This window comes from Aquarana catesbeiana, linkage group LG01 (genome assembly GCF_042186555.1).
Source record: "Aquarana catesbeiana isolate 2022-GZ linkage group LG01, ASM4218655v1, whole genome shotgun sequence".
In the NCBI taxonomy this organism is placed as follows: Eukaryota; Metazoa; Chordata; class Amphibia; order Anura; family Ranidae; genus Aquarana; species Aquarana catesbeiana.
The window spans coordinates 324,596,667-324,621,341 of NC_133324.1; the positions used below are offsets into that span (position 1 = coordinate 324,596,667).

The 24,675-nt window shown below is 42.7% G+C and overlaps 1 protein-coding gene across 2 annotated transcripts in view; it reads left to right on the forward strand.

Annotated features, from left to right (window-relative positions):
• The window catches only part of NF2 (NF2, moesin-ezrin-radixin like (MERLIN) tumor suppressor), a 156,404-nt gene that overhangs the window by 70,851 nt on the left and 60,878 nt on the right, over positions 1 to 24,675 (forward strand). For both annotated transcript variants that reach the window (XM_073630703.1, XM_073630693.1), the window contains exons 12-15: positions 2,348 to 2,470; positions 2,603 to 2,820; positions 4,857 to 4,962; positions 9,789 to 9,922. In XM_073630703.1, the coding sequence (XP_073486804.1) occupies positions 2,348 to 2,470; positions 2,603 to 2,820; positions 4,857 to 4,962; positions 9,789 to 9,922 (581 nt within the window). The remainder of the gene's footprint in view (positions 1 to 2,347; positions 2,471 to 2,602; positions 2,821 to 4,856; positions 4,963 to 9,788; positions 9,923 to 24,675) is intronic.

The following is a 24,675-nucleotide window of genomic DNA, read 5'->3' on the forward strand; positions in this document are numbered from 1 at the left end:
TTTGGCTTCAAATCGGCATCAATTCTTCTAGGTACACCGTTGTTGTGCACAACGTTTTTGAAGGAAGGTTGTTCCAAACATTTTGTAGAACTAATACAGATCTGTGGATGTAGGCTGGCTGAAATCCTTCTGTCTCTTCATGTAATCCCAGACAGACTCGATGTTGAGATCAGGGCTCTGTGGGGGCCAAACCATTACTTCCAGGACTCCTTGTCGTTCTTTACCCTGAAAATAGTTCTTAATGACATTGGCCATATATTTATTCTTCAGCAGGACAACAACCCCAAACATACAGCCAATCATATGCATCCCTGATATTATGGTATAAAATAAACTATTAACACTTTTTTTTTTTTTTAAGCTTTTTTCATTTACAGCATCTTTTTACACCTGCCTAAAACATACTGTCTATATAAATTTATCTAAATAATGTAGTCAAGCAAGACTAGAGTATTTCCTTGTATGTACTCTGTAAGCTGTTCTTATATGAAGTTTATGGCTAAATATGGAGAAATCATTCATCCATTGTTTAACAATATAACCTGCTTTAGGTAAAATAATGTGAAGATTCCATGAGAATTTCTGTAATTTTCTGAATATATTGTTGATGTACATAAGAGTATGCTTTGGTTCTATTGCCTACATGTATTTAGTAGAGGTGCGCCGAAATTTCGTCTGCTGAAATTTATCGGCCAAAAACTGCGTTTATTCATTCGGCCGAATGAAAAAAAAAAATCGATACAGTAATGGGGCGTGGTCCGCCCCAGGTGCCGCCCATTGCGGGAGTGTCAACCTGGCGCCCAGTCCTCCACTCCCTCCCTCCTCCTCCTCCCCTCGCCGCAATCATGGAGCTGAATTGCCTGGCCAAAGTAACAGTGTCCCCGCCTCCTTTGATAGACAGCACACTAATCCAATGGTGGGACATTGAATCAGCGTGACGTGATTACAGGAGGCGGGATGGGCACTGGTAAAGCTGCTGGGCACGGGGAAGCAGCATATGATAGGCACTGGCGGGGCTTCTGGGCAGTGGTGAGGCTGCTGGGCACTGGCATGCTGCATATGATGGGCACTAGCAGGCTGCATATGACGGGCACTGGTGGGGCTGCTGGGCACTGGCAGGCTGCATATGACGGGCACTGGTGGGGCTGCTGGGCACTGGCAGGCTGCATATGACGGGCACTGGTGGGACTGCTGGGCACTGGCAGGCTGCATATGACAGGCACTGGCTGGGCTGCATATGATGGACACTTGCAAAGCTACATATGACGGGAATTGGTGAGGCTGCTGGGCACAGGAGGCTGCATATGACGGGCACTGGTGGGGGCTGCTGGGCACTGGCAGGCTGCATATGATGGGCACTGGCTGGGCTGCATATGACTGCATATGATGGGCACTTGCTAAATTGCATATGGTGAGGCTGCTGGGCACAGGCAGGCTGCATATGATGGGCACTGGTGAGGCTGCTAGGCACAGGCACTAGTTAGGCTATTGTGCACTGCCGAGGCTGCCTATGACGGGAACTGGTGAGGCTGCTGGGCACAGGCAGGCTGCATATGATGGGCACTGGTGAGGCTGCTGGGCACTGGTGAGGCTGCATGTGACGGCACTGGTGAGGCTGCATGTGACGGCACTGGTGAGGCTGCCTTGATCTCTTGTATCATGTCTGCTAGAGGTGCACTGAATGGGAATTTTGCTAATACTATTAGCAGTGTGTTTAGTTTTAAGTAAGATTGCAGACATGATACAAGAGATGGTTAGATTTTTTCTTTCTTGCACTAAAGGTGCCAATAATGTCCAACGATAAATTCATATTAATTTAATCTGATGATATTAAAAAGTTGAATATAATACAGTTATATCTATAAAAATCTAAATATTTTTTAAGAACTGTCATTTTCGGTATCGGTTTTTGGCCCAGTGCATCCTTCATTTTCGGTTTCGGCACCAAAATTTCCGTTCGTTGCACCCTTAGTATTTAGCGTAATCAACTTTATAATAGATCTGTTCATTCAGTACTGAAATTTTATTTATGGATGGTTATTGATAGACCAAAACATTCCAAAGCTTCTTTATCTATTGGAAACATTTGCCAGAGTTCTCAGTTCAGCTCCCTCCACTGCCATGGAGTTGCTCTGTTTCCAATGTATTTTTTCATTAATGCAAAATACGTGTTAAACTCGTGTAAGAGAGAGAGAAACCCTTTTACAGCAACAATAGAAGTTGGGCGCACGAGTGCAGTGATCTCATTTACTGAGCTTTGTTGCTGACCATGGATGAAAACGGCAACTTTATCTTGTTTGGGTTATCCAAAGCGGTTATGCTAAAACCAATTTTGAATTCCCTGCAGATGGAGCGTCAGCGGCTTGCACGGGAAAAGCAATTGAGAGAAGAGGCCGAGAGAACACGTGATGAGCTTGAAAGAAGACTCTTGCAGCTGAAGGAAGAGGCACAAATGGCCAATGATGCGTTGGTGAGACATGAATACACTGTCCTAAAGTCACAATTGCTGGGATAACCCTGTATTTATAAAAGAAGTGACTCATGAGTCATCATGCTTGGACACTGATAGAATTGTTAGTCGCCTTTATTTATTTCCATCTAGATGAGGTCCGAAGAAACAGCAGATTTGCTAGCAGAAAAAGCTCAAATCACAGAGGAAGAAGCTAAACTGCTTGCCCAAAAAGCAGCTGAGGCTGAGCAGGAGATACAGAGAATTAAAGCTACAGCCATTCGCAGTGAAGAAGAAAAGCGACTCATGGAACAGAAAGTGCTAGAGACAGAGATGTTGGCACTCAAGATGGCAGAAGAGTCTGAAAGAAGGTAAGGTGATGTGTTTATGAGACAATGGGTAAAGCATTGCCCTTGTCCATATGTTTTTCATTCTAGTTTTAGGCATTGCTATGTACACAAATTTAGTGGTTGTGCAAAGATGTCTGGACTTGCTCTGACACAGAGCATATTGGCCCCATAAAGGATGATCAGGAGAAGTTAGTTACCAAAGACCAGAAGAAGGCATCTGTACTAAATTCATTCTTCTCCTCAGTTTTTACAAAGAATACGGAGGGGTATAGTATCAAGACTGTATTTTTAGCAACACAACACAGAATGTACCCTTGTGGCTAACAGAAGCCAGTGTCAGAACTGGATTTGAAAATCTTAACATAAATCCCAGGACCTGATGGCTTACACCCGAGAGTCCTTAAAGAACTTAGCCAGGCTATAGCCAGACCGTTGTTCCTAATTTTTATGGACAGCATATGACAGGAATGGTACTAGCTGACTGGGGAAAAGCCAACATGGTACCCATGTATAAAAAAGGGCTGAGATATACCTGGAAATTACAGGCCTGTCAGTTTAACATTGATAGTATGTAAACTAAGGGACGTAAGGGACTACATCCAAGAATTTGCTGATGAAAACAATATAATTCGTAGTAATCATCATGGATTTATTGAAAGATTGTTCTTGCCAGAACAATCTGTTAACATTCTAAGAGGAAGTGGCCTGTCATCTAGATAAAGGAAGGCCTGTGGCCTATGGATGTGTATATTTAGATTTTGCAAAAGTATTCAATCCATTTTCTCAGAAATGTCAAATTTAAAAATTTGAGGTTTGTTGGTATGTACCTGCATAGAAAACTTGTGACAGGGGTGCGTTCAAAGGGTGGTGATAGCGAATATTCAGAATGGACTGAAGTGGTAAGTGGGTTACCCCAAGGTTCTGTCCTGGAACCAATTCTGTTTAATTTATTCATAAACAAGCTAGAGGTTGGCATAAATGGTTCAATTTCAGAGTTTGCTGACAATACAAAGCTAAGCAGGGCAATAACTTCACCACAGAATATAGAAACCTTACAAGAAGACCTCAATAAAATAAAGGGGTGGGCAGCTACATGGCAAATGAGGTTTAATGTTGCAATATGTAAAGTAATGCATATAAAAATATAAATGCAAGTTTCTCGCTAGGGGGAGAACTTTTTGGGGAATTCAGGATGGAAAAAGGGTCTAGGGGTCCTAGAAGCTGACAGGCTCAACAATGGTGTGCAATGCCAATCTGCAGCAAGCAAAGCAAGCCGAGTGTTAGCATGTAAAAAAGGTTATTTACTCAATGGATAATTCGGCTACTTTACAAAACTCATCCGGCTGCTTCTTGAGTATGTCATCCAGTTCTGGTCACTAGTCCTCAGGAAGGATGTGCTGGAACTGGAGAGAGTCCAGAGAAGGGCAACGGAGATAATAAGGTGATTGGAGGACTGCAGTTACAAGGAATGACTACAAGCATTAAACGTATTCTCCCTGGAGATGCATTTGAGGTGATATGATAGCGATATACAAATATTTAAATTTGGTGATTCTAGCATAGGGGGAAAAAAAATATTTTTAGTTTCAGGGCGCTTAAAAAGACACACAACCACTCACTGAAATTGGCAGAGAAGTGGTTTACACCTAAACTGCATAGAGGGTTCTTTACTGTCAGAGCAGTAAGGATGTGGAATTCCCTTCCACAAGCGGTGGTGTTGGCAGGAGTGTCAATATTTTCAAAAATCGATTGGATGGGCATTTCAGTGAATGTAATATAGAGCTATAGGAATTATTGACATAAACACACATTCACACCCACACAGTTTGACCTGGATGGACTTGTGCCTTTATTCAGCCTTACCAACTATGTAACTGTCATTCTGTAAACAACCGATTGGTAAAATATATAAATATAAACCCACGTGACTTTCCGGAAGAAATGAAATAAAGCTTTCATGTGGAAACATGTTTGAAAATCAAACACTTGACACAAACTTTAAACAGGGGGTTCCCAATTTGCACACAGTAATGATATTACTTCTATCTGTGTCTAAGAGCAAAAGAAGCAGAGCAGTTGAAGCAAGATTTACAAGAAGCCAGAGAGTCTGAACGCAGAGCCAAACAAAAGCTATTGGAAATCACCAGCAAATCAGCCTATACGGTAAGGCATTTAACTTTTTGAAATCATTATCCCAAACTTTTGGGATATACCCTGCTTAAATCGGTTACACGCATTTTCATTTTTCTGTTCCATTGATTTCAGCAGATCGATCAGTATTTTGTAAGTCTGCTTAACTAATTTCTGTTATGTCACAATGTACAACAGCAGTTGTACTTTGTTTTGATAAATCAAGGTTCCAGCTCCAGAGTCTAGACAAGTGATTGTACCTATACGCAGCCTTTCAAAGACTGTTTGAGAGGAGGATTTCAGGAAAATGACGTCACCCACCGCAACCGTCTGCATGCGGTGGAAATCATTCAGTTATTGTCTTATCTACCGAGGACTTTACACATTATTTAGCATGCAGTAAATGTATTTACTGCTAGGTGTACTTCATGAAAGTGTTCTTACATGTGTGACCCTTGTGCATATTTCTTTTCTGTACATTGGAATCTGGTGAATATGTTTAAGATTGTGCATGTTATGGTTTTCATTTACACTGCTAGGTCACTGATTTGAAATCCATTTAGACTTTATATGTGTAGCCTAACGACCTCCGTAGGGTTAATGGTCCATGCACAGTTTTTCATTTCTTCTGAACCTAATAGATTCTTAGAACAATTGTATTTACTATTACACTAACTAGGTAATTCAAACAGGATTACTTGGCTATTTAAAGTGGCACTAAACCTGATTGATTGGTTGTCTTAGTAACCATTCATATGTGTAGAGGTCCCTAGACACTAACTTTTTTTATTATATTGTGTTAACTGTGCAGTGCCTCAGTGACAGCATTAATAGTCATTTTGCAATTCCATTTTTCACCAGCAGGAGACACCAGGGATGACTTCAATAGACATCTATAAAGCCACACAGATGTCTTTCAAGTAGCACCTGAAATCGTCCTGTCCTGCTACTTTGAAATCACGCTACTTCAATAGTAGCACGATTTCAAAGTAGCATCAATGTGAACCAGGGCTTAGACTCTTCTGAGCTCATTCAATGATGGGTGCATTTGTCCTGTAGTTGATCTGCTTCTGATCTGCATTTCACTTACCTCCAAGCAGGTTTTGCATTTACATAGACTTGTATGGGAATGTTAAACCTGTTTGGAGCGAACGAAAGCCCTTCCACACAGGCCCTAAGTGAGATTAAATGTACTCATAAAGCAGAATTCTGGAATGAACCTAAATAGTCTCAAAAATGCCCCCCCCCCCCCCACCCCCTTAACATCTACAGTGGGGGAAAAAAATGATCCCCTGCAGATTTTGTAAGTTTGTCCACTTACCACTTATGATAGAAATTATAGACCCTTAATTTCTTTGTAAGTGTATTTTGAATGAAAGAGACAGACTATCAACCAATAATCCAGAAAAAAACAAATGACACAAATGTTATAAATTGAGTTGCAGTTCAGTAAAATAAGTATTTGATCCCCTACCAACCAACAAAAATTCTGGCTCCCACAGACTGGCTACAGTATGTGCTCATGTGGTACACAGATTCATCCTGTTCATTTAAAAAGGTGCTCCTAAGGATAACTCCTTATGTATATTAAAGACACCTGTCCACAGAATCTTTTTTCCATTCAAACCTCACCTTTATGGGCAAGACCAAAGAGCTGTCAAAGGATGTCAGGGACAAGATTGTAGACCTGCACAAGGCTGGAATGGGCTACAAGACCATCAGCAAGAAGCTGGGTGATAAGGAGACCACTGTTGGAATGATTATTCGCAAAAGGAAAAAATACAAAATAACCCTCAATCACCATCAGTATGGAGCTTCATGCAAGATTTTGCCTTATGGGGTAAGGATGATCATGAAAAAGTGAGGGATCAGCCCAAAAAAAACTACATGGGAGTTGCTTGTGAATGGTCTCAAGGCAGTTGGGACCACAGACACCAAACAAATCAGTGGTAACACAAAACGCCACTGTGGATTGAAATCCTGCAGCGCCCCCAAGGTCCCCCTCCTCAAGAGAGCACATGTAAAGGCCAATCTGAAGTTTGCCAATGAACATCTAAATGATTCAGAGGAGGATTGGGAGAAAATGCTTTAGTCAGATGAGACCAAAATGGAGCTCTTTGGCGTTAACTCGACTCGCCGTGTTTGAAGGAAGAAAAATGCTGACTATGACCCTAAGAGCACCATCTCTACAGTCCAGCATGGAGGTGGAAACATTATGCTTTGGGGCTGTTTCTCTGCTAAAGGCATAGGCCAACTTTGCCGCATTGAGGGGGCAATGGACAGGGCCATGTATTGTAAAATCTTGGATGAGAACCTTCTACCCTCAGCCAGAACACTGAAGATGGTTCGTGGCTGGGTTTTCCAGCATGACAATGACCCAAAACATACCACCAAGACCACAAAGGAGTGGCTGACGAAGAAGCACATTAAGGTCATAGTGGCCTAGCCAGGCTTCAGACCTTAATCCTATAGAAAATTTACGGAGGCAGATGAAACTTCGAATTGCCAAGTGACAGCCAAGAAATCTTAAGGATTTAGAGAATATCTGTAAAGAAGAGTGGACCAAAATCCCTCTTGAGATGTGTGCAAACCTTGTAACCAACTACAAGAAACGTTTCCAACAAATACCAAGTCATGTTTTGCTTGGGGATCAAATACTTATTTTACTCAATGAACTGCAACTCTATTTATAACATTTTGTATTGTGTTTTTTCTGGATTTTTGGTTGATCTTCTTCTGTCTCTATCATTTAAAATACACCTATGATAAAAATTATAGACCCTTCATTTCTTTGTAAGTGGGCAAACTTACAAAATCTGCAGGGGATCAAATAATAATTTTCCCCACTGTATGCTTATTCTGTGTAAGAAAGAAGTACATACTTGCATGTTTTCAGCATGCTCTGGTCTGGTCACGTAATCCTCTGTAAGCCAGCATTGGCTGCAAGGGAGAGGAGAGAACGCACAACAATGGCTGGTGAAGTCTGTAACGCTGATGTCACCCATAGGCTCCTATGACCCATCCGAGGTCGGCGCTCCTTCCTCTCCCCTGCAGCCACTGATGACCAACACAGGAGAGCCAGATCACGCGACCAGAGCAGGTTGAAAATAGGTAAGTATATCCACTGGAAGAATTTACCCCCCCCCCCCCTTCCTGACCGGGCCATTTTTTGCGATACGGCACTGCATCGCTTTAACAATTGCGCGGTCATGCGACGCTGTACCCAAACAAAATTGATGTCCTTTTTTTCCCCACATGTAGTTTTCTTTTGGTGGTATTTGATCACCTCTGCGTTTTTAATTTTTGCGCTATAAACAAAAAAAAGCGACTATTTTGAAAACAACACAATTTTTTTACTTTTTGCTATAATAAATATCTCAAATTTAAAAAAACAAAAACAAATTGTTTTCCTCAGTTTAGGCTGATATGTATTATACATATTTTTGGTGAAAAAAATGTAATAAGCATATATTGATTGGTTTGTGCAAAAGTTATAGTGTCTCTATATACTAGGAACACACGATCTGTCTCCTCTCCCCTGACAGAACGTGGATTTGTGTGTTTACACACACAGATCCATGTTCCTGCTCTGTCAGGAGCGATCATGGGTGCCCGGTGGACATCGCGCCTGGTGGGCACGCGCATCGGCTCCTCAGTGACGCGGAGGATGTCATATGACGCCCGCCCAGGATGGGAGATCTGTGGACGTCATTTGACAATACGCGGGGAATGAAGTGGATATACATCCTTCTTTAGCTGGGTACACAGTAAGGAAATCTAGTGGACAATTGTCCGGTTTTCCTCCATCTTCCACAGCAAGTCAGAACCGAGCATGAAAAACATGTGCGAAAATTCTCGTAAAACGGCTTTCTTTAAATTGTTTGTTGTTTCTGATAATGCACAGTCTTTCGCATCTGATTTTTCACACACGAAAACCGTACAAAAAGTGTACACGTTAAACGAAAATCGTACAAGAAAGTTTTTCCCTTTGGAAATTTTCATTTGAAAAGTCTGAGTCAGACATTGAAAGTTGTGTGGACACTTTATGAAAATCGAAAGATGGTGCCTCGTACGGAATTTTTCTTCTGATTTTCTTATAGTGTGTACCCAGCTCAGCACAAATTTGATAGCATAAGTGTTAGGAGGGGGGAGAAAAGTTTTTAAGACTAGTTGGGTTTATCCTGTAATTCTACTTTAATGTAGTAGTAGTAGTAGTTTCCGACGGATGTTGGCTCAAACTTGTCTTGGTCACACAAATCTTGTCGTAAATTCCAAACGGCAAGAACGCAGTGACGTACAACACGTATGACGAGCCGAGAAAAATGAAGTTCAATAGCCAGTGCTGCTCTTCTGCTTGATTATGAGCATGCGTGGAACTTTGTGCGTCGGAATTGTGTACACACGATTGGAATTTAGGACAATGGATTTTGTTGACGGAAAATTTGAGATCCAGCTCTCAAATTTTGCTTGTCAGAAATTCCGATGGAAAATGTCCGATGGAGCCTACACACGGTCGGAATTTCCGACAACAAGCTCCCATCGAACATTTCCCGTCGGAAAATCCTATCGTGTGTACGGGGCATTACAGTGGTACAGTGTAAAGGGCACACATGATCGTAGCAGACCACATTGGACAATATTAGCATGTTATTGTCGTGTCAATACAATTTGTGCTTGGCACTTAGGATTATACTAGTGTAAGCTTTTCCTGTCCGTATTGGTGCTTGGTTCGGCACTTAAAGTGCCGTACCTGACAGACTCAGAAAGCAGATGAACAATATTATTTTAGTTTAGTTTTTGTCGTTTCTTCCATTTCTAAAACTTGCAATTTCTCTAATCGTAAGTCATTACTTTTTCAGCAAGCAGCAGGTACCAGCAGTAGCTCTGTGCCCCCTGTAGATGTGCCAAGCTTCAGCCTGCTCAGTGACAGTCTGCCCTACGATTTCAAGGACACAGATATGAAACGCCTGTCCATGGAAATAGAGAAAGAAAAGTAAGAGGCGGGGTGGGGACTGTGCGCTTTTAACTGCATACAGCAGAAAAATATTTCAGCTGACATTTCTGAATTAACTTCTCATTCTGTGTATGCTGTCAGTCGTGCAAATGTCAAGTGATGGTGTGGAATATACAGTATACACTGAAGTCATACAGTAGTTTTTTTAGTAATTGGTTTGGACCCATGGGCATTATTGCATGACTGGCAGCCATACCCCTATTTTTATGAAAAGGACAGTAGCTGATTTATATGTAGATTGAGGTGAGGGCATAAATGATATTACAAGGGAAATGCATGCAAATATGGCTGATTATACCTATAAATAGCTTACTAAGAACATACCTTATCCCTGTCTCTCCATAAATCCTTTATTTTGTTAGAGCACGGCACATTTTATATCATGTACACTCTGTACTGACATCTGGCTATGATCACTAAGGTTTAATAATTCTTACTAATCAATCTGACTCTTACCTTTACACAAAGGCTTAGAAATGAGTTAATTTGCATACCAAACAGCCTAGCTATCGCTATCAACATGATTTAAAAGGTGCCCTCGGGCCTTCTACAATGATGCTTTAGCACATTGCACTTTTGTCAGACACTTGCATAAAACAGTCATACAGCTGCTATACAAAAGCTTGTGTTTGTATTTGGGACAATAGCTAGGGTATAATTTTTCCGTACAATATGAAGATTTCACAGAATTTGTGCATGATTAGTCAATGGATGATTTAGGTGCGCTGAATTTCTCATAAAATTGTATTTTATTATTTATATCATGTAAAAAAAAGAAGTAAATGCTTTCTAATTTATTTATTAATACAAATTTACAGTGTGTATGTACAGTTGTGCTCATAAGTTTACATACCCTGGCAGAATTTATTTATTTATTGGCCATTTTTCAGAGAATATGAATGATAACACAAAAAAATTTTTCTTTCACTCATGGTTAGTGTTTGGCTGAAGCCATTTATTATCAATAAACTGTGTTTACTCTTTTTAAATCATAATCACAACAGAAACTACCCAAATGACCCTGATCAAAAGTTCACATACCCTGGAATGTTTGGCCTTGGTACAGACACAGAAGGTGGCACACACATGTTAAAATGGTAATTTATAAGGTTAACTTCCCACATGTGTGGCTTTTTAAATCACAATTGGCGTCTGTGTATAGATAGTCAATGAGTTTGTTAGCGCTAACGTGAATGCACTAAGCAGGCTAGACACTGAGCCATGAGGTGGTAGAAAAGAACAGTCAAAAGACCTGCGTAACAAGGTAATGAAACTTTGCAAAGATGTAAAAGGATCTAAAAAGATAATCAAAGCCTTTAATATGCCAGTCAGTACTGTTTAATCACTTATTAAGAAGTGTGGAACATTTGGAGATCTCTTGATACCAAGCCAAGGTCAGGTAGATCAAGAAAGATTTCAGCCACAACTGCCACAGGAGCTGTTCGGGATACAAAGAAAAACCCACAGGTAACCTCAGGAGAAATACAGGCTGCTCTGGAAAAAGATGGTGTGGTTGTTCTTAAGGAGCACAATACGATGATACTTGAACAAAAGAGAGCTGCATGGTCAAGTTGCCAGAAAGAAGCGTTTACTGTACATGTTCCACAAAAAAGCCTGGTTACAATATGCCCAACAACACCTTGACATGCCTCATTGGCTTTTTTGTGGCATTGGCACAGTAAAGGCTTCCTTCTGGCGCCTCAACCATGCCGCTCTTTTTTGTTCAAGTATCGTTGAATTTTGCTCCTTAAAAACAACCACACCGCCTTTTTGGAGAGCAGCCTGCATTTCCCCTGTGGTTACCTGTGGGTTTTTCTTTGTATCCTGAGCAATTCTTCCGCAAGTTGTGGTTGCAATGTTTCTTTGTCTACCTGACCTTGGCTTAGTACCAAAAGCCACTTCTTAATAAGTGATTAAACAGTACTGACTGGCATATTCAAGGCTTTGGATATCTTTTTATATCCTTTTCCACCTTTGTAAAGTTTCATTACCTTGTTACGCAGGTCTTTTGACTGTTCTTTTCTACCTCCTCATGGCTCAGTGTCTAGCCTGTGTTAGAGCTAACAAACTCATTGACTATTTATATACAGACACCAACTGTGATTTAAAAAGCCACAAATGTTGGAAATTACCCTTTTAATTGCCATTTTAACGTGTGTGTGCCACCTTCTGTGTCTGTACCAAGGCCAAACATTCCAGGGTATATAAACTTTTGATCAGGGTCATTTGGGTAGTTTCTGTTGTGATTATGATTTAAAAAGAGTAAACACAGTTGATTTGATAATAAATGGCTTCAGCCAAACACTAACCATGAGTGAAAGAAATGTTTTTTGTTATCAATCATATTCTCTGAAAAATGGCCAAGAAATCTTAAATTCTGCAAGCGTATGTAAACTTATGAGCACAACTGTATATGCATGCATTTATATATACAGTGGGGAAAATAATTATTTGATCCCCTGCAGATTTTTTACTTTTGCTCACTTACAAGAAATGAAGGGTCAATAATTTTTATCATAGGTGTATTTTAACCACTTGCTTACTGGGCACTTAAACCCCCCTCCTGCTCAGGCCAACTTTCAGCTTTCAGAGCTGTTACACTTTGAATGACAATTGCATGGTCATGCTACACTGTACTCAAATTAATTTTTTATCATTTTTTTTCACACAAATGGAGCTTTCTTTTGGTGGTATTTAATCACCACTTGGGTTTTTATTTTTTGCTAAACAAACAAAAAAATACAGAAAAAAAAAAAAAAGTTTCATAGTTTGTTCTAAAATTAAGCAAATGGGGTCATTTTTCTCCTTCATTGATATTCGCTGACAAGGCTGCACTGATGTGATGCACAGATAAGGGGACACTGATAGGCACAGATAAGGCGACACTGGTGATGAGGCACTGATAAGACGGCACTGGTGACATAGGTGGCGCTGTGGGCACTGGTGGGTAGCGCTGGTTGGCACAGAAACCTCTGCAAAGGCTCTCCACGATCGGGACCGTTATTCCTCTGCAGCCACCAGTGATCGCCTTTTTTTTTTTTTTTCCTCCTCGCACTACCAGCTTCAGGAAAAAAAAATTGCAGATTACCGGCTCTGTTTACGTCACATGATCAGCTGTCATTGGCTGACAGCTGTTCATGTGGTAAGGGATCTGGATCTCAAAGACTCGCTGATCACAGAGCGCACCGCGCGCGCCCTGCAGGGGGAGCGCAGGCTTCTTGAGCATGGGAGGACGTCTATGGACGACCTCCCGGCAAATTAGGTCCGTGCTGTAGCCGTCTTTTGGCTATAGCACAGACGGGAAGTGGTTAAATGATAGAGACCGAATATCAACCAAAAATCCAGAAAACCATGATACAAATGTTATAAATTGAGTTGCAGTTCAGTGAGTAAAATAAGTATTTGATCCCCAAGCAAAACATGACTTATTACCGTATTTATCGGCGTATAACACGCACCTCAATTTAGGAGGGAATTTTAAGGAAAAAAAACTTTTAGGAGGGAAGTTGAAGGGAAAAAAACTTACATTTAAATGCCCATCATTGCAGCCTTCTCAGTGCAGCCTTGCCCCAGTCCAGCCTTGCCCCAGTCCAGCCTTGCCCCAGTCCAGCCTTGCCCCAGTCCAGCCTTGTCAGTGCAGCCTTGTCAGTGCAGCCTTGTCAGTGCAGCCTTGTCAGTGCAGCCTTGTCAGTGCAGCCTTGTCAGTGCAGCCTTGCCAGTGCAGCCTTGCCAGTGCAGCCTTGCCAGTGCAGCCATGTCAGTGCAGCCTTGCTAGTGCAGCCATGTCAGTGCAGCCATGTCAGTGCAGCCTTCCCCAGTGTCCAGTCCAGCCTTGCCCCAGTCCAGCCTTGCTGAAGCCTGTGAGCTTCAAAATCGCCGACCGCGATTTGAAAATGGCGCCGCCGGCGCCGAAATACACAGAGCCGGTCCTCGGCTCTTCTCGGCGGCTCTCGTTTACTTTCGGTTCTACTCGGACGGTGAGCGGAGCTATCCGAAACTAGCCGAGTATACTCGGCTAGGTTCGGGCGGCGCTCGAGTGAAACCGAAAGCCGCCGAGAAGAGCCGAGGACCGGCACTGTGTATTTCGGCGCCGGCGGCACCATTTTCAAATCGCGGTCAGCGATTTTTTAATTCTGACAGGTCAGGATCGCAGGGGATTGGCGTATAACACGCACCCGCAATTTTCCCCTGATTTTAAGGGGAAAAAAGTGCGTGTTATACGTCGATAAATACGGTACTTGGTGGAGAAACCCTTGTTGGCATTTCTTGTAGTTGGTTACCAGGTTTGCACACATCTCAGCAGGGATTTTGGTCTACTCTTCTTTACAGATCTTCTTTAAATCCTCAAGGTTTCTTGGTTGTTGCTTGGCAACTCGAACTTTCTACTATCGTACATCACGGGACACAGAGCAGCCATTACTATCTGGGGTATACGCCACCTACTGGTGACTGGACACTGGCAGATCAATCAAACAAGTCGTCCTTGCCCTATATAACCCTTCCTACACAGGCAGTATCTCAGTTTTTTCGCCAGTGTCTGTAAGGTGGTGGTCACTGATGTGATACATGTGCTCTTAGAGCATGTTTGGAGGTCTGGACAGTTTTATTAAGAATCATGAACTTCAATCAGATCCATTCGAAAAAGCTGTCGGCCAAAATGGATGGTACCTGAGCCTCATGGGAAGGATAGAAGATTCCTCGAAGTTTGCCTGCAATGCAGCCTTACGGCGCTGGACCCTGCGTAATGGAACCCTGTGCAGTGTTTGTTCTGACCAAGGTGCTTTCCTGCAGGGTGCTATACAGGTCCAGGGGAGTGGACCCCAGATTAAGGAGGATCCAGTCTCTGAGAGTCTCTTATGACAAAGCCCGCCATGATGGGTGAATGTTGGACTTCTGTTATGTTCAGAGTCCTGCAGCAGGAATGGTAAGGCTGCATTTTTGCAGTTTTCTTTTTTTTTTTTTTTTTTTAAAGAGAGATTTGATTGTATAGTTTTCTCTCCGTAGCCACTGGGGGCAGTGTGCTGTTTAATCATGCTCTGTGTACTTCGTAGGAGAGTGGGCGGCTGTTTCTCCTCCAACCACTAGAGGGCGCAGGCTCACTCAGTATGGCCTATTTGTATATAGGCAGGAAGTGGAGGGGCGGCCATGTTTACATGTGGATGGCAGGTCCAGCAAGGCCTCTTGAGACATAACAGCAGCCCATGAATACTAATGAAGTATGAGTTTTTACTATGGGAGAAATGTGTGGCCAGACAAGTCATGAGTATATACTGCATACTTACTGCTTAATCCGGGGGGCCTGTACAACTGTAAGTCGATAAACCCCAATACGGGTATCATTGCCACTGTAAGGTGTTGTCTCCAGAATAATGTGCATCTGGTCTGCCGGAGCTTTTAGGCTGTTCTGAAGCAGAAAAAAGGCTACATGGAATGCATATGTGCTTGGCTAATCCTGCAAAACTAGCATGAGGCCAAGTGCAGTTGGGCAGGTGCAGTATTAATAGTATACATGCTTGCAAACTAGTTGCTTAAACGCATGTTTGAATAAACACATGCTTTACATAGATGTTGCATAGATGCATGTGGCATAAGTACATGTTTGAAAGAACATGGACATTGGTGCAAGGAGTTCTGTCTCCAGAATAGCATGCATTTGGTCTGCAGGAGCTTAGTTTTAGGCTGTTGAAGCAGCATAGATGCTGCATTGGATGCCTATGGACTTGGCTAATCCTGACTAAAACTAGTATGGGCCCTGGTGTAGTTAACCACTTAAGGACCAGCCTCGTTTTGGATTTTAGGTGTTTACATGTTTAAAACAGGTTTTTTTGCTAGAAAATTACTTAGAACCCCCAAACATTATAAATGTTTTTTTTTTTTCTAACAGTAAAAAAATACCCAAAGACACTGCGCTTACTCAGTACAATAGCAGCTCACACAACAAACAAGGAAATTTGTAAATAGTGCAGGTGTATATAGTGTAGCGCCAGTTTAGATTACAAGAATTATTGAATTGCAAAAAACACATGTATCAAACAATTGTTTCATAACACCATGTGTTCCAAATGGTACTGAGAAAGATTCCAGTAGGTATCTATTGCATAAGAAATCTGAAGACCAATGAAAAAGTCCCAAACAGATGGTAGTGTTTATACACCACGTGGATAGCAGATTGACAAAAGTAATACAAAATGATTGGATCCCCCGTATGGAAGCAATGCAGGCTTACCGGAACCGTTGGACTCATAGAAACGTATGTCTCCTGAGTCGGTAATGCTTGTATTGCCACCGTGTCTAACACCCTAGAGAATAAAATGGCGGTCGTTGCAATACTTTTTTTTGCACCGTATTTGCGCAGCGGTCTTATAAGCGCACTTTTTTTTGGAAAAAAATCACTTTTTTGAATAAAGAAATAAGACAAAAGTAAAGTTAGCCCAATTTTTTTTTTTATATTGTGAAATATAATGTTACGCCAAGTATATTGATACCCAACATGTCACGCTTCAAAATTGCGCCCGCTCGTGGAATGGCGTCAAACTTTTACCCTCAAAAATCTCCATAGGCGACGTTTAAAAAATTCTACAGGTTGCATGTTTTGCGTTACAGAGGAGGTCTAGGGCTAGAATTATTGCTCTCGCTCTACCGGTTGCAGCGATACCTCACGTTTGCTTTGACCACCGTTTTCATATGCGGGCGCTACTCGTGTATGCGTTCGCTTCTGCACGCGAGCTCGTTGGGACGGGGGTTTTTTTTTTTTTTAATTTATTTTTATTATTTATTTTACTTTTTTTTTTTTTTTTTTTTTTACACTAAAAAAAAAAAATAAAAATTGTGTCACTTTTATTCCTATTACAAGGGATATAAACATCCCTTGTAATAGAAAAAAGCATGACAGGACCTCTTAAATATGACATCCGGGGTCAAAAAGACCTCGGATCTCATATTTACACTAAAATGCAATATAAAAAAAAAAAAAAAAAAAAAGTCATTTAAAAAAATGACATTTAAAAAATATGCCTTTAAGAGGCATGGGCGGAAGTGACGTTTTGACGTCGCTTCCGCCCAGCAGTGTCATGGAGACGAGTGGGCGCCATCTTAGCCTCACTCGTCTCCAGACACAGGACGGAGACGGACCCGATCGCCTCCGCCGCTACCGATGGCACCGGATCGCAGCGGGAGGGGGGGCCCTGTCCCGCCACCGATAAGTGATCTCGCGGTGAATCCGCCGCAGGGACCACTTTTATCAGAAAGCCAGCCGCCGCACGAAAACGGGGATACCGGGGTTATGGCAGCTAGCTAACGGCATACCTGGGTACCTGCATACCTAAGGGGTTGCATAACGGTAAACCAATATTGTTTTGGGCCTGCATCCGTGAAGGATTGTGTATTAGGTTGCCTAATATAGTTATTACATTATTTACCTGTTATACCAGTTAAATGCTTCCAGAAAAGAGAGGCGGCCGGGGGAGGCAGGTGCACCGCTCTCAGGTTCAGTGATCTGGCGGTGTCCACATCTCCCGATGGACAGTAGTGTCAGGTGCATCTGAACCACTGTGGTGTTTGGCATTGCAGGGTTTCCTGACGCATTCATTTTTTTCGTCAGACTGCGGCCACATCACCTTGTTCATGCCTGATCTGTTGATCGAAGCCTAAGCAGGATCAAGCCTGGTTAGTATATGGATCGGAGACTGCCCGAGAATACCAGATGCCGTAAGCTTTTCCCCACCTGGGGGAAGGAGGCATCTGAGGCTGCTGTGTTTTGAGAGTATCTCAGGCCAGAAGATCTTGGGGTAGTCTCTGAGGTGGTTTTGCTCCATCTTTAGCCAGCAGAAGCTTGGTAGGTTAGGTACGCCTCTTTGGGCCTTCAGGGTCTGCCACAGAGTCATCAGTCTTTTGCCTTGCATTTGACTCTTGGAGCAGCGGTATGGGCTCATTATTTATTTAAAAAAAAAAAAAAAACTACCGGTAGCAGTCCCAAAGTCAAATGGGGACATAAGGTTATATCATAAGCCACTGGACATCCTTTTGTTTCAGATAGGCTCTGTCCATTCAGTGTTGACCTCTCTACAAGAGGTAGATTTCGGGGTCCATAGTCATCAATGACTCGTATCTTCATGTGCTGCATTTTTCCAGGCTCATCAAGGGTTTTTGCAGTGCAAAGGTGTCTTTTTTTATTTTTTTGACTCTGTGAGCTCCGAGGGTTTACAAAGCTCCCAGCCCCAGTGCTGGACTTGCTGAAAATGCAGGGGGTGCCAATCTCAGTATACCTCAATAATCTTTGTTCAGGAAGCGGTCTGTTCCAGATATTCCATTTCTGCAAGAGGAAGTTGTATCTAGGTCAAGGCACATTCCCTATGTATAGTCCTACTCCAGGTCTTTTGTAGAGGATCATGCTCTCTGTCTGGAGCATGAAGATCCAGGCATTGGATTGCCGGAGAGCTCTGTTCCCCGGGGTATTGCAGAGCTAAAATTGGTGGTTGATGGTTTGAAATCTGGAGAAGGGATTGGGAAGATAACCACTGATGCCAGCTTTTCCAGTTAGTTTGAAGGTGGCTAAAGTTCAGTGAACTTGGTCTCCACAGGAGAAAATACTGCATCAATATCTTGGAACTTTGGGCCAGTACACCTTTCTCTGGATGTGAGAACAAACCAGTTGTAGTTTTTTAATCCGGAAATGCCTCTGCAGGGGCATATATATCTACAACCAGGGTGGCACCAGAAGTCATGCAGCTCAGGAAGGTGAACCATATTCTGTCTGAGACAGTGCAAGAAGTACTGTCTCTTTATCACTAGTGCATATTCCAGGTTCAGAATAATGGCAGGGGGAACTCTGCAGGTGGAGGTTGATCTCTGCCTCTATCATTTAAATATATATTATACCGTATTTATCAACGTATGACACGCACCTTGAGCCTTTTATTTTTCTCCTAATTCACAGTTGGCAGGAGAAAGATCGCTACATAACCTAGAGCAATGGTCATGAACCCTGTCCTCGGGGCCCACTAACAGACCAGGTTTTATGTATTACCTTGGGGAGATGCAGACTAGAATACTGCAATCACTGAGCAGCAAATGATATCACCTGTGATCTAATTCAGTTCTCTTGCAAAGCTGGCCTGTTAGTGGGCCCTGAGGACAGGGTTGATGACCACTGCTTTAGAGGTAGTTCAGGCGCTCATGATCTACTTGAGTTGTCGGCACAGGTCAGGGATCCTGGTTTGTGCTGCCAGAAGAGCCCAGGAAGGGCATGCGGCAACCCATGTTGAATATTTAGCAGTGGATCTGCCAGTTTATCAATAATGCCTATGGTTTAAAATCCCTTTTTTTTTTTTTTTTTTTCTCCTTTGGGAGAGATTCTCTACCAGGTGTGGGGGAGTATCTTGGGCCATCAGGTGTCAGTGGCCCAGGTGTGCAAGACCACTTTTTGGTCTTTGGTTTATATATTCACAGGGTTTTTACCAGGTGGATGTCAAGAACATGGAGGATACTGCCTTTTGGCCTCAGTGTATTACAAGCAGCAATAGTGGCAGTTTCTGAGATGGTGTCTCGCTCCCCTTAAGGGGCTTTGGGACGTCCCAGATAGTAATGGCTGCTCTGTGTCCAGTGATGTACGATAAATAAAATAACATTTTTCCTACAGCTTCCCTGTAAAATCCTTTTCTTGGAGTACATCATGGGACACAGAGGTCCCTCCCCTCTTGTCTGGGTAGTTTATTGCTTGCTACAAAACCGAGGACCTTTCTGTGTAGGAGAGGTTATGCAGGGAAGGACTTCTTGTTTGTTCTGCCAGTGTCCATTCACCAGTAGGTTGCGTATAACCCAGATAGTAATGGCTGATCCCATTATGTTCTCCAAGAAATGGATTTTACAGGTAAGCTGTAGGAAAAAATCCTATTTTTAGCTTCCTCCATAAATTTTCTATAGGATTAAGGTCTGGAGACTGGCTAGGCCACTCCGTTACCTTGATGTGCTTCCTCTTGAGCCACTCTTTTTTTTTTTTTGTTGCCTTGGTGGTATGTTTTGGGTCATTGTTATGCTGGAAGACCCATCCATGACCCATCTTCAGTATTCTAGTTGAGGAAAGAAGGTTTTCGTCCAAGTTTTTACAATAAATGGCCCTGTTCATTGGCCCCTCAATGTGGCAGAGTCGGCCTGTACCTTTAGCAGAGAAACTGCCCCAAAGCATAATGTTTCCACCTCCGTCCTTGACTGTAGGGATAGTGTTCTTTGGGTCACAGTCAGCATTTTTCTTCCTCCAAACACAGCGAGTCGAGTTAATGCCAAAAAGCTCAATTTTGGTCTCTGACCACAGCACTTTCTCTCAATCCTTCTCTGAATCATTTACAAGCAGGGCCCTCTGATTCCTAGTGTATTGTATTTGTACTGTCTACCCTCAAGTTATAAAGTGCTGCGTAAACTGACGGCGCTATATAAATCCTTTATTATAATAATAATTTAGATGTTCATTGGCAAGCTTTAGATGGACCTGTACATGTGCCTTTCTGAGGACCTGGACCTTGCGGGTGCCGCAGGATTTCAATCCATGGCGGCGTATTGTGGTACCAATTTTTGTTTGGCGACTGTGGTCCCAACTGCCTTAATCATTCACAAGCTTCTCCTGTGTAGTCCTGGGCTGATCCCTCACTTTTCTCATGATCATCCTTACCCCATGAGGTGGAATCTTGCATGGAGCTCCAGACCGAGGGCGATTAATGGTTATTTTGTATTTCTATTTGCGAATAATCGCTCCAACAGTTGTCTCCTTTTCACCAAGCTTCTTTGCTGATAGTCTTGTAGCCCATTCCAACTTTGTGCAAGTCTACAATCTTGTCCCTGACGTCCTTTGACAGCTCTTTGGTCTTGCCCATGATGGTGAGGTTTGAATGGAAACAAGATTCTGTGGACAGGTGTCCTTTTATACACATAACGAGTTGTCGTTAGGAGCACCTTCTTAAATTGACAGGACTAATCTCTGTACCACATGAGCACATACTGCAGCCAGTCTGTGGGAGCCAGAATTATTGTTGGTTGGTAGGGGATCAAATACTTATTTTACTCACTGAACTGCAACTCAATTTATAACATTTGTATCATGTGTTTTTTCTGGATTTTTGGTTGATCTTCTGCCTCTATCATTTAAATATATATATTATACCGTATTTATCGGCGTATAACACGCACCTTGATTTTAAGAGAGCAGTTTCAGGAAATAAACTTAAATTTTAAAGAGAATTTTGAAGCAAAATAAGGGTCAGTGCCCATCTGCAGCCTCACCATTGTTCATCATTGCAGCCTGATCAGTGCCCATCTGCAGCCTTGCCCATCATTGCAGCCTGATGTAAAGGCAGGCGCCCCAGTACTTTTTTTTTATATACACATCAGGTAAAATAAGTATTGAACATGTCACCATTTATCTAGGTAATTCTATTTCTAAAGATGCTATTGACATGAAAACTTTACCACATGTTGGCAACCCATGCTATTCACACAGAAACCAAAACAAGTAAGTTCAGAAATTGGGTTATGTATAATGAAAAGGAATGACACACGGAAAAAGTATTGAACATGCTAACTGAAATGAAGGTTCCATTGTCCTCTTCTATGAACTCTGATATTTAGTTCTTTGCATATATTTTCTATTGGATTCAAGTCAGGTGATTGGCTGGGCCATTCTAGCAGCTTTATTTTATTTCTTTCAAACCAATTGACAGTTTCCTTGGCTTTGTGTTTGGGACCATTGTCTTGCTGAAATGTCCACCCTCGTTTCATCTTTATCATCCTGCTAGACCTGCTAGATGCTTGGGATATTCCCCAAATTTAATGGATGGGTCGTATCCATGCTATCAAGATGTCCCTCCTTCCTAAAATACTATATTCATTTAGGGTTCTTCCTATCCTCGTTCCCCCTCATGTTGTATTTTACAACTTAGAATTCATCTGCGGTAGAGCTAGACTGCGGCTAAATAGATCCCTTTTGTATACATCTAAAGTCAGGGGAGGGTTGGGAGTTCCTAATATTTCCCACTATTACAAGGCAGCCCAGATCGCTCCCATTGTCCAACTACACGTGGGCAATTTGGCACCCGTATGGACCCTTATAGATGTCTTGGATTCCACCTGTGTACCGTCCTTAGTCCCTAAACCCTATTCTGGCCCACACCCTCTCAGTCTAGGATTCCATTAAATACCCTGCACGCCTGACATCCCCCCACCTCCCCCTTTTGCCACTGCTCAACTGTCCTTTGTTTCCACCTGGGTTGGGGAATCCCTGAAGTTTTTTAATGGTGGGTGTACAAGGGTCTTGCTACAGTTCGCTCTTTGTTAGAGTCTGCTCATTCCAATACTTACGGGACTCTTTTATGAGATCCCCAAATCTGAAAGTTTTCGATATATACAAATTTGCCACTTCATGATGTTTTGTAAGAGACTCCATAAACGCCCCTTATTGTTGACTGCCTTTGAGTCCAGATGTTGAACCAGTCCTACTACTCGGGGTCTGATCTAATTATCGAACAGTATGGGACCGCAAACCCCTATGTATTATCACAAATGGACAAAAGACTTTGGTTCTGCTCCACAACCAGGCGTCTGGCGTAAAAATGTGGGAGGCCTTGTTTAAATCTTGTAATGTTCCTGCTCTTTCAAAGTTATGATCGTTGGTACTTTACCCCAGCTAGGACCGCAAAAGGTCTACCATCATACCCGTCCAACTGCTTTCGAGGCTGCCCAGATTTGGGCAATATGAAACATTTATGGTGGACCTGTCCCAAGGTCTGGGGGTTGTGGATTAAAGTGGATTAGGATATACACATTGGTCGATACGGTCCTCCATATGAATTTACGGAGAGACCCATGGGAGGCACTCTTACTTAAACCTATCGCAGACGCCACCTGTCGGGAGCGCACCCTAATTAACCACATTTTTCTATGGCAACGAAGCAAACTATAGCGCGATCATGGCAAACACTGCTTCTTAGCTTTGAAGAGGTCAAAAACCGGGTTCACAGTAGGCCTATCAATGAAAGATTGACGGCGATTCTGGAGGACAAGTATGACAAATTTCAACAGATTTGGCAGCCCTGGATAGACCACTTTCCACCTTCCCAAATGACCTCTTGATGCATAGAACTTTAAAGGTTCCATGTGGTACAGCCGAAAAACCCCTGGGGTGCCCATTTCCCCTCCTTTCTTCTTTCTTTCTCTTTTCTCCCTGCTTCTTACTTTTACGTGCTTCCTCCCCTCTTTGTGGAGCTCCTGTAAGCCCCAGATGAATAGTGTGGGCCATGGGAATCTTATTATTATTTTCTTTTTTGTGTGTGCGCGCCAGACCTTTTCCTTTTTTATATCCTTCACTCATGTCACAAAAACACTAGGACATTAATGGTCCGACGCAAGATATTAATTCGATTGCCTGGATGTTACCTTTTTTTTTTTTTTTTTTTTTTTTTTCCTTTGGTATTTCTCGCAAACAAACGTTCTTTAGATCTTAGATGTTCATCTTACTATTGATGTTCCGCAAGTCTTGTCTTAACCATGACCTATTGCTGTATAAGATGGTTGCCGCTCTCATTTTGTACTTGGGGAGCAGTATACGTGCAAAGTTTATTTATAATATTATTGTTCACATCTTGTTTCTGTAATGTTCCTACCGGTTATACCGAAAAATTTCAACAAAACTTCAGTAAATGAAAAACCGCCCCACACCATGATACTCCCACCTCCAAACTTCACTGTTGGTATGGTGTTTTTGGGGTGATGTGCAGTGCCATTTGATCTCCAAACATGGTGTGAATAAAGGCATTCAAAGCCTTCATTTTTGGTCTCATCTGACCAGACTATATTCTCCCAGTATTTCACAGGCTTGTCTAAATGTTGTGCAGCAAACTTTAATAGAGCTTCAACATGCCTTTTCTTCAGCAATGGAGTCTTATGTGGTGAGCATGCATACAGGCCATGGCGGTTGAGTGGATTACTTATTGTTTTCTTTGAAACAATTGTACATGCTAATTTCAGGTCTTTCTGAAGTGCTCCCCAAATGGTCCTTGGCTCTTGGACAACTCTTCTGATAAGATTTTTGACAGAGGAGTGAAAATAATTGAGAGGAGCACCTGGTCGTGGCTGCTCTATGGTGAAATTACTGTATTGGTGTATAACACGCACTTTTTCACCCTGAAAATTGGGTGCAAATAGCATGTGTGTGTTATACGCCAATATTTCAATTTTAGCTGCCTCGGAGGAGACAGGGAGGGGGGCGGGACGAGCGCCGTCAGATTACATACAGTGAGAATCTCCTATTTACTTGGCGGCCTCAGTAATAGGAAGTTCCTTGTCCTGGAAAGCCATTGGACCACTGTTCTGTCTATCATAGGTGATTCTCACTGTATGTATTCTGTCGGCGCTCATCCTGCCCCCACCCTGTCCCCTCTAGGCTGCAGATGGGCATTGATCATACTGCGTTGATGGCAATGGCGAGGCTGCTGCGTTGATGGCAATGGCGAGGCTGCTGCGTTGATGGCAATGGCGAGGCTGCTGCGTTGATGGCAATGGCGAGGCTGCTGCGTTGATGGCAATGGCGAGGCTGCTGCGTTGGTGGCAATGGCGAGGCTGCTGCGTTGGTGGCAATGGCGAGGCTGCTGCGTTGGTGGCAATGGCGAGGCTGCTGCGTTGGTGGCAATGGCGAGGCTGCTGCGTTGGTGGCAATGGCGAGGCTGCTGCGTTGGTGGCAATGGCGGGGC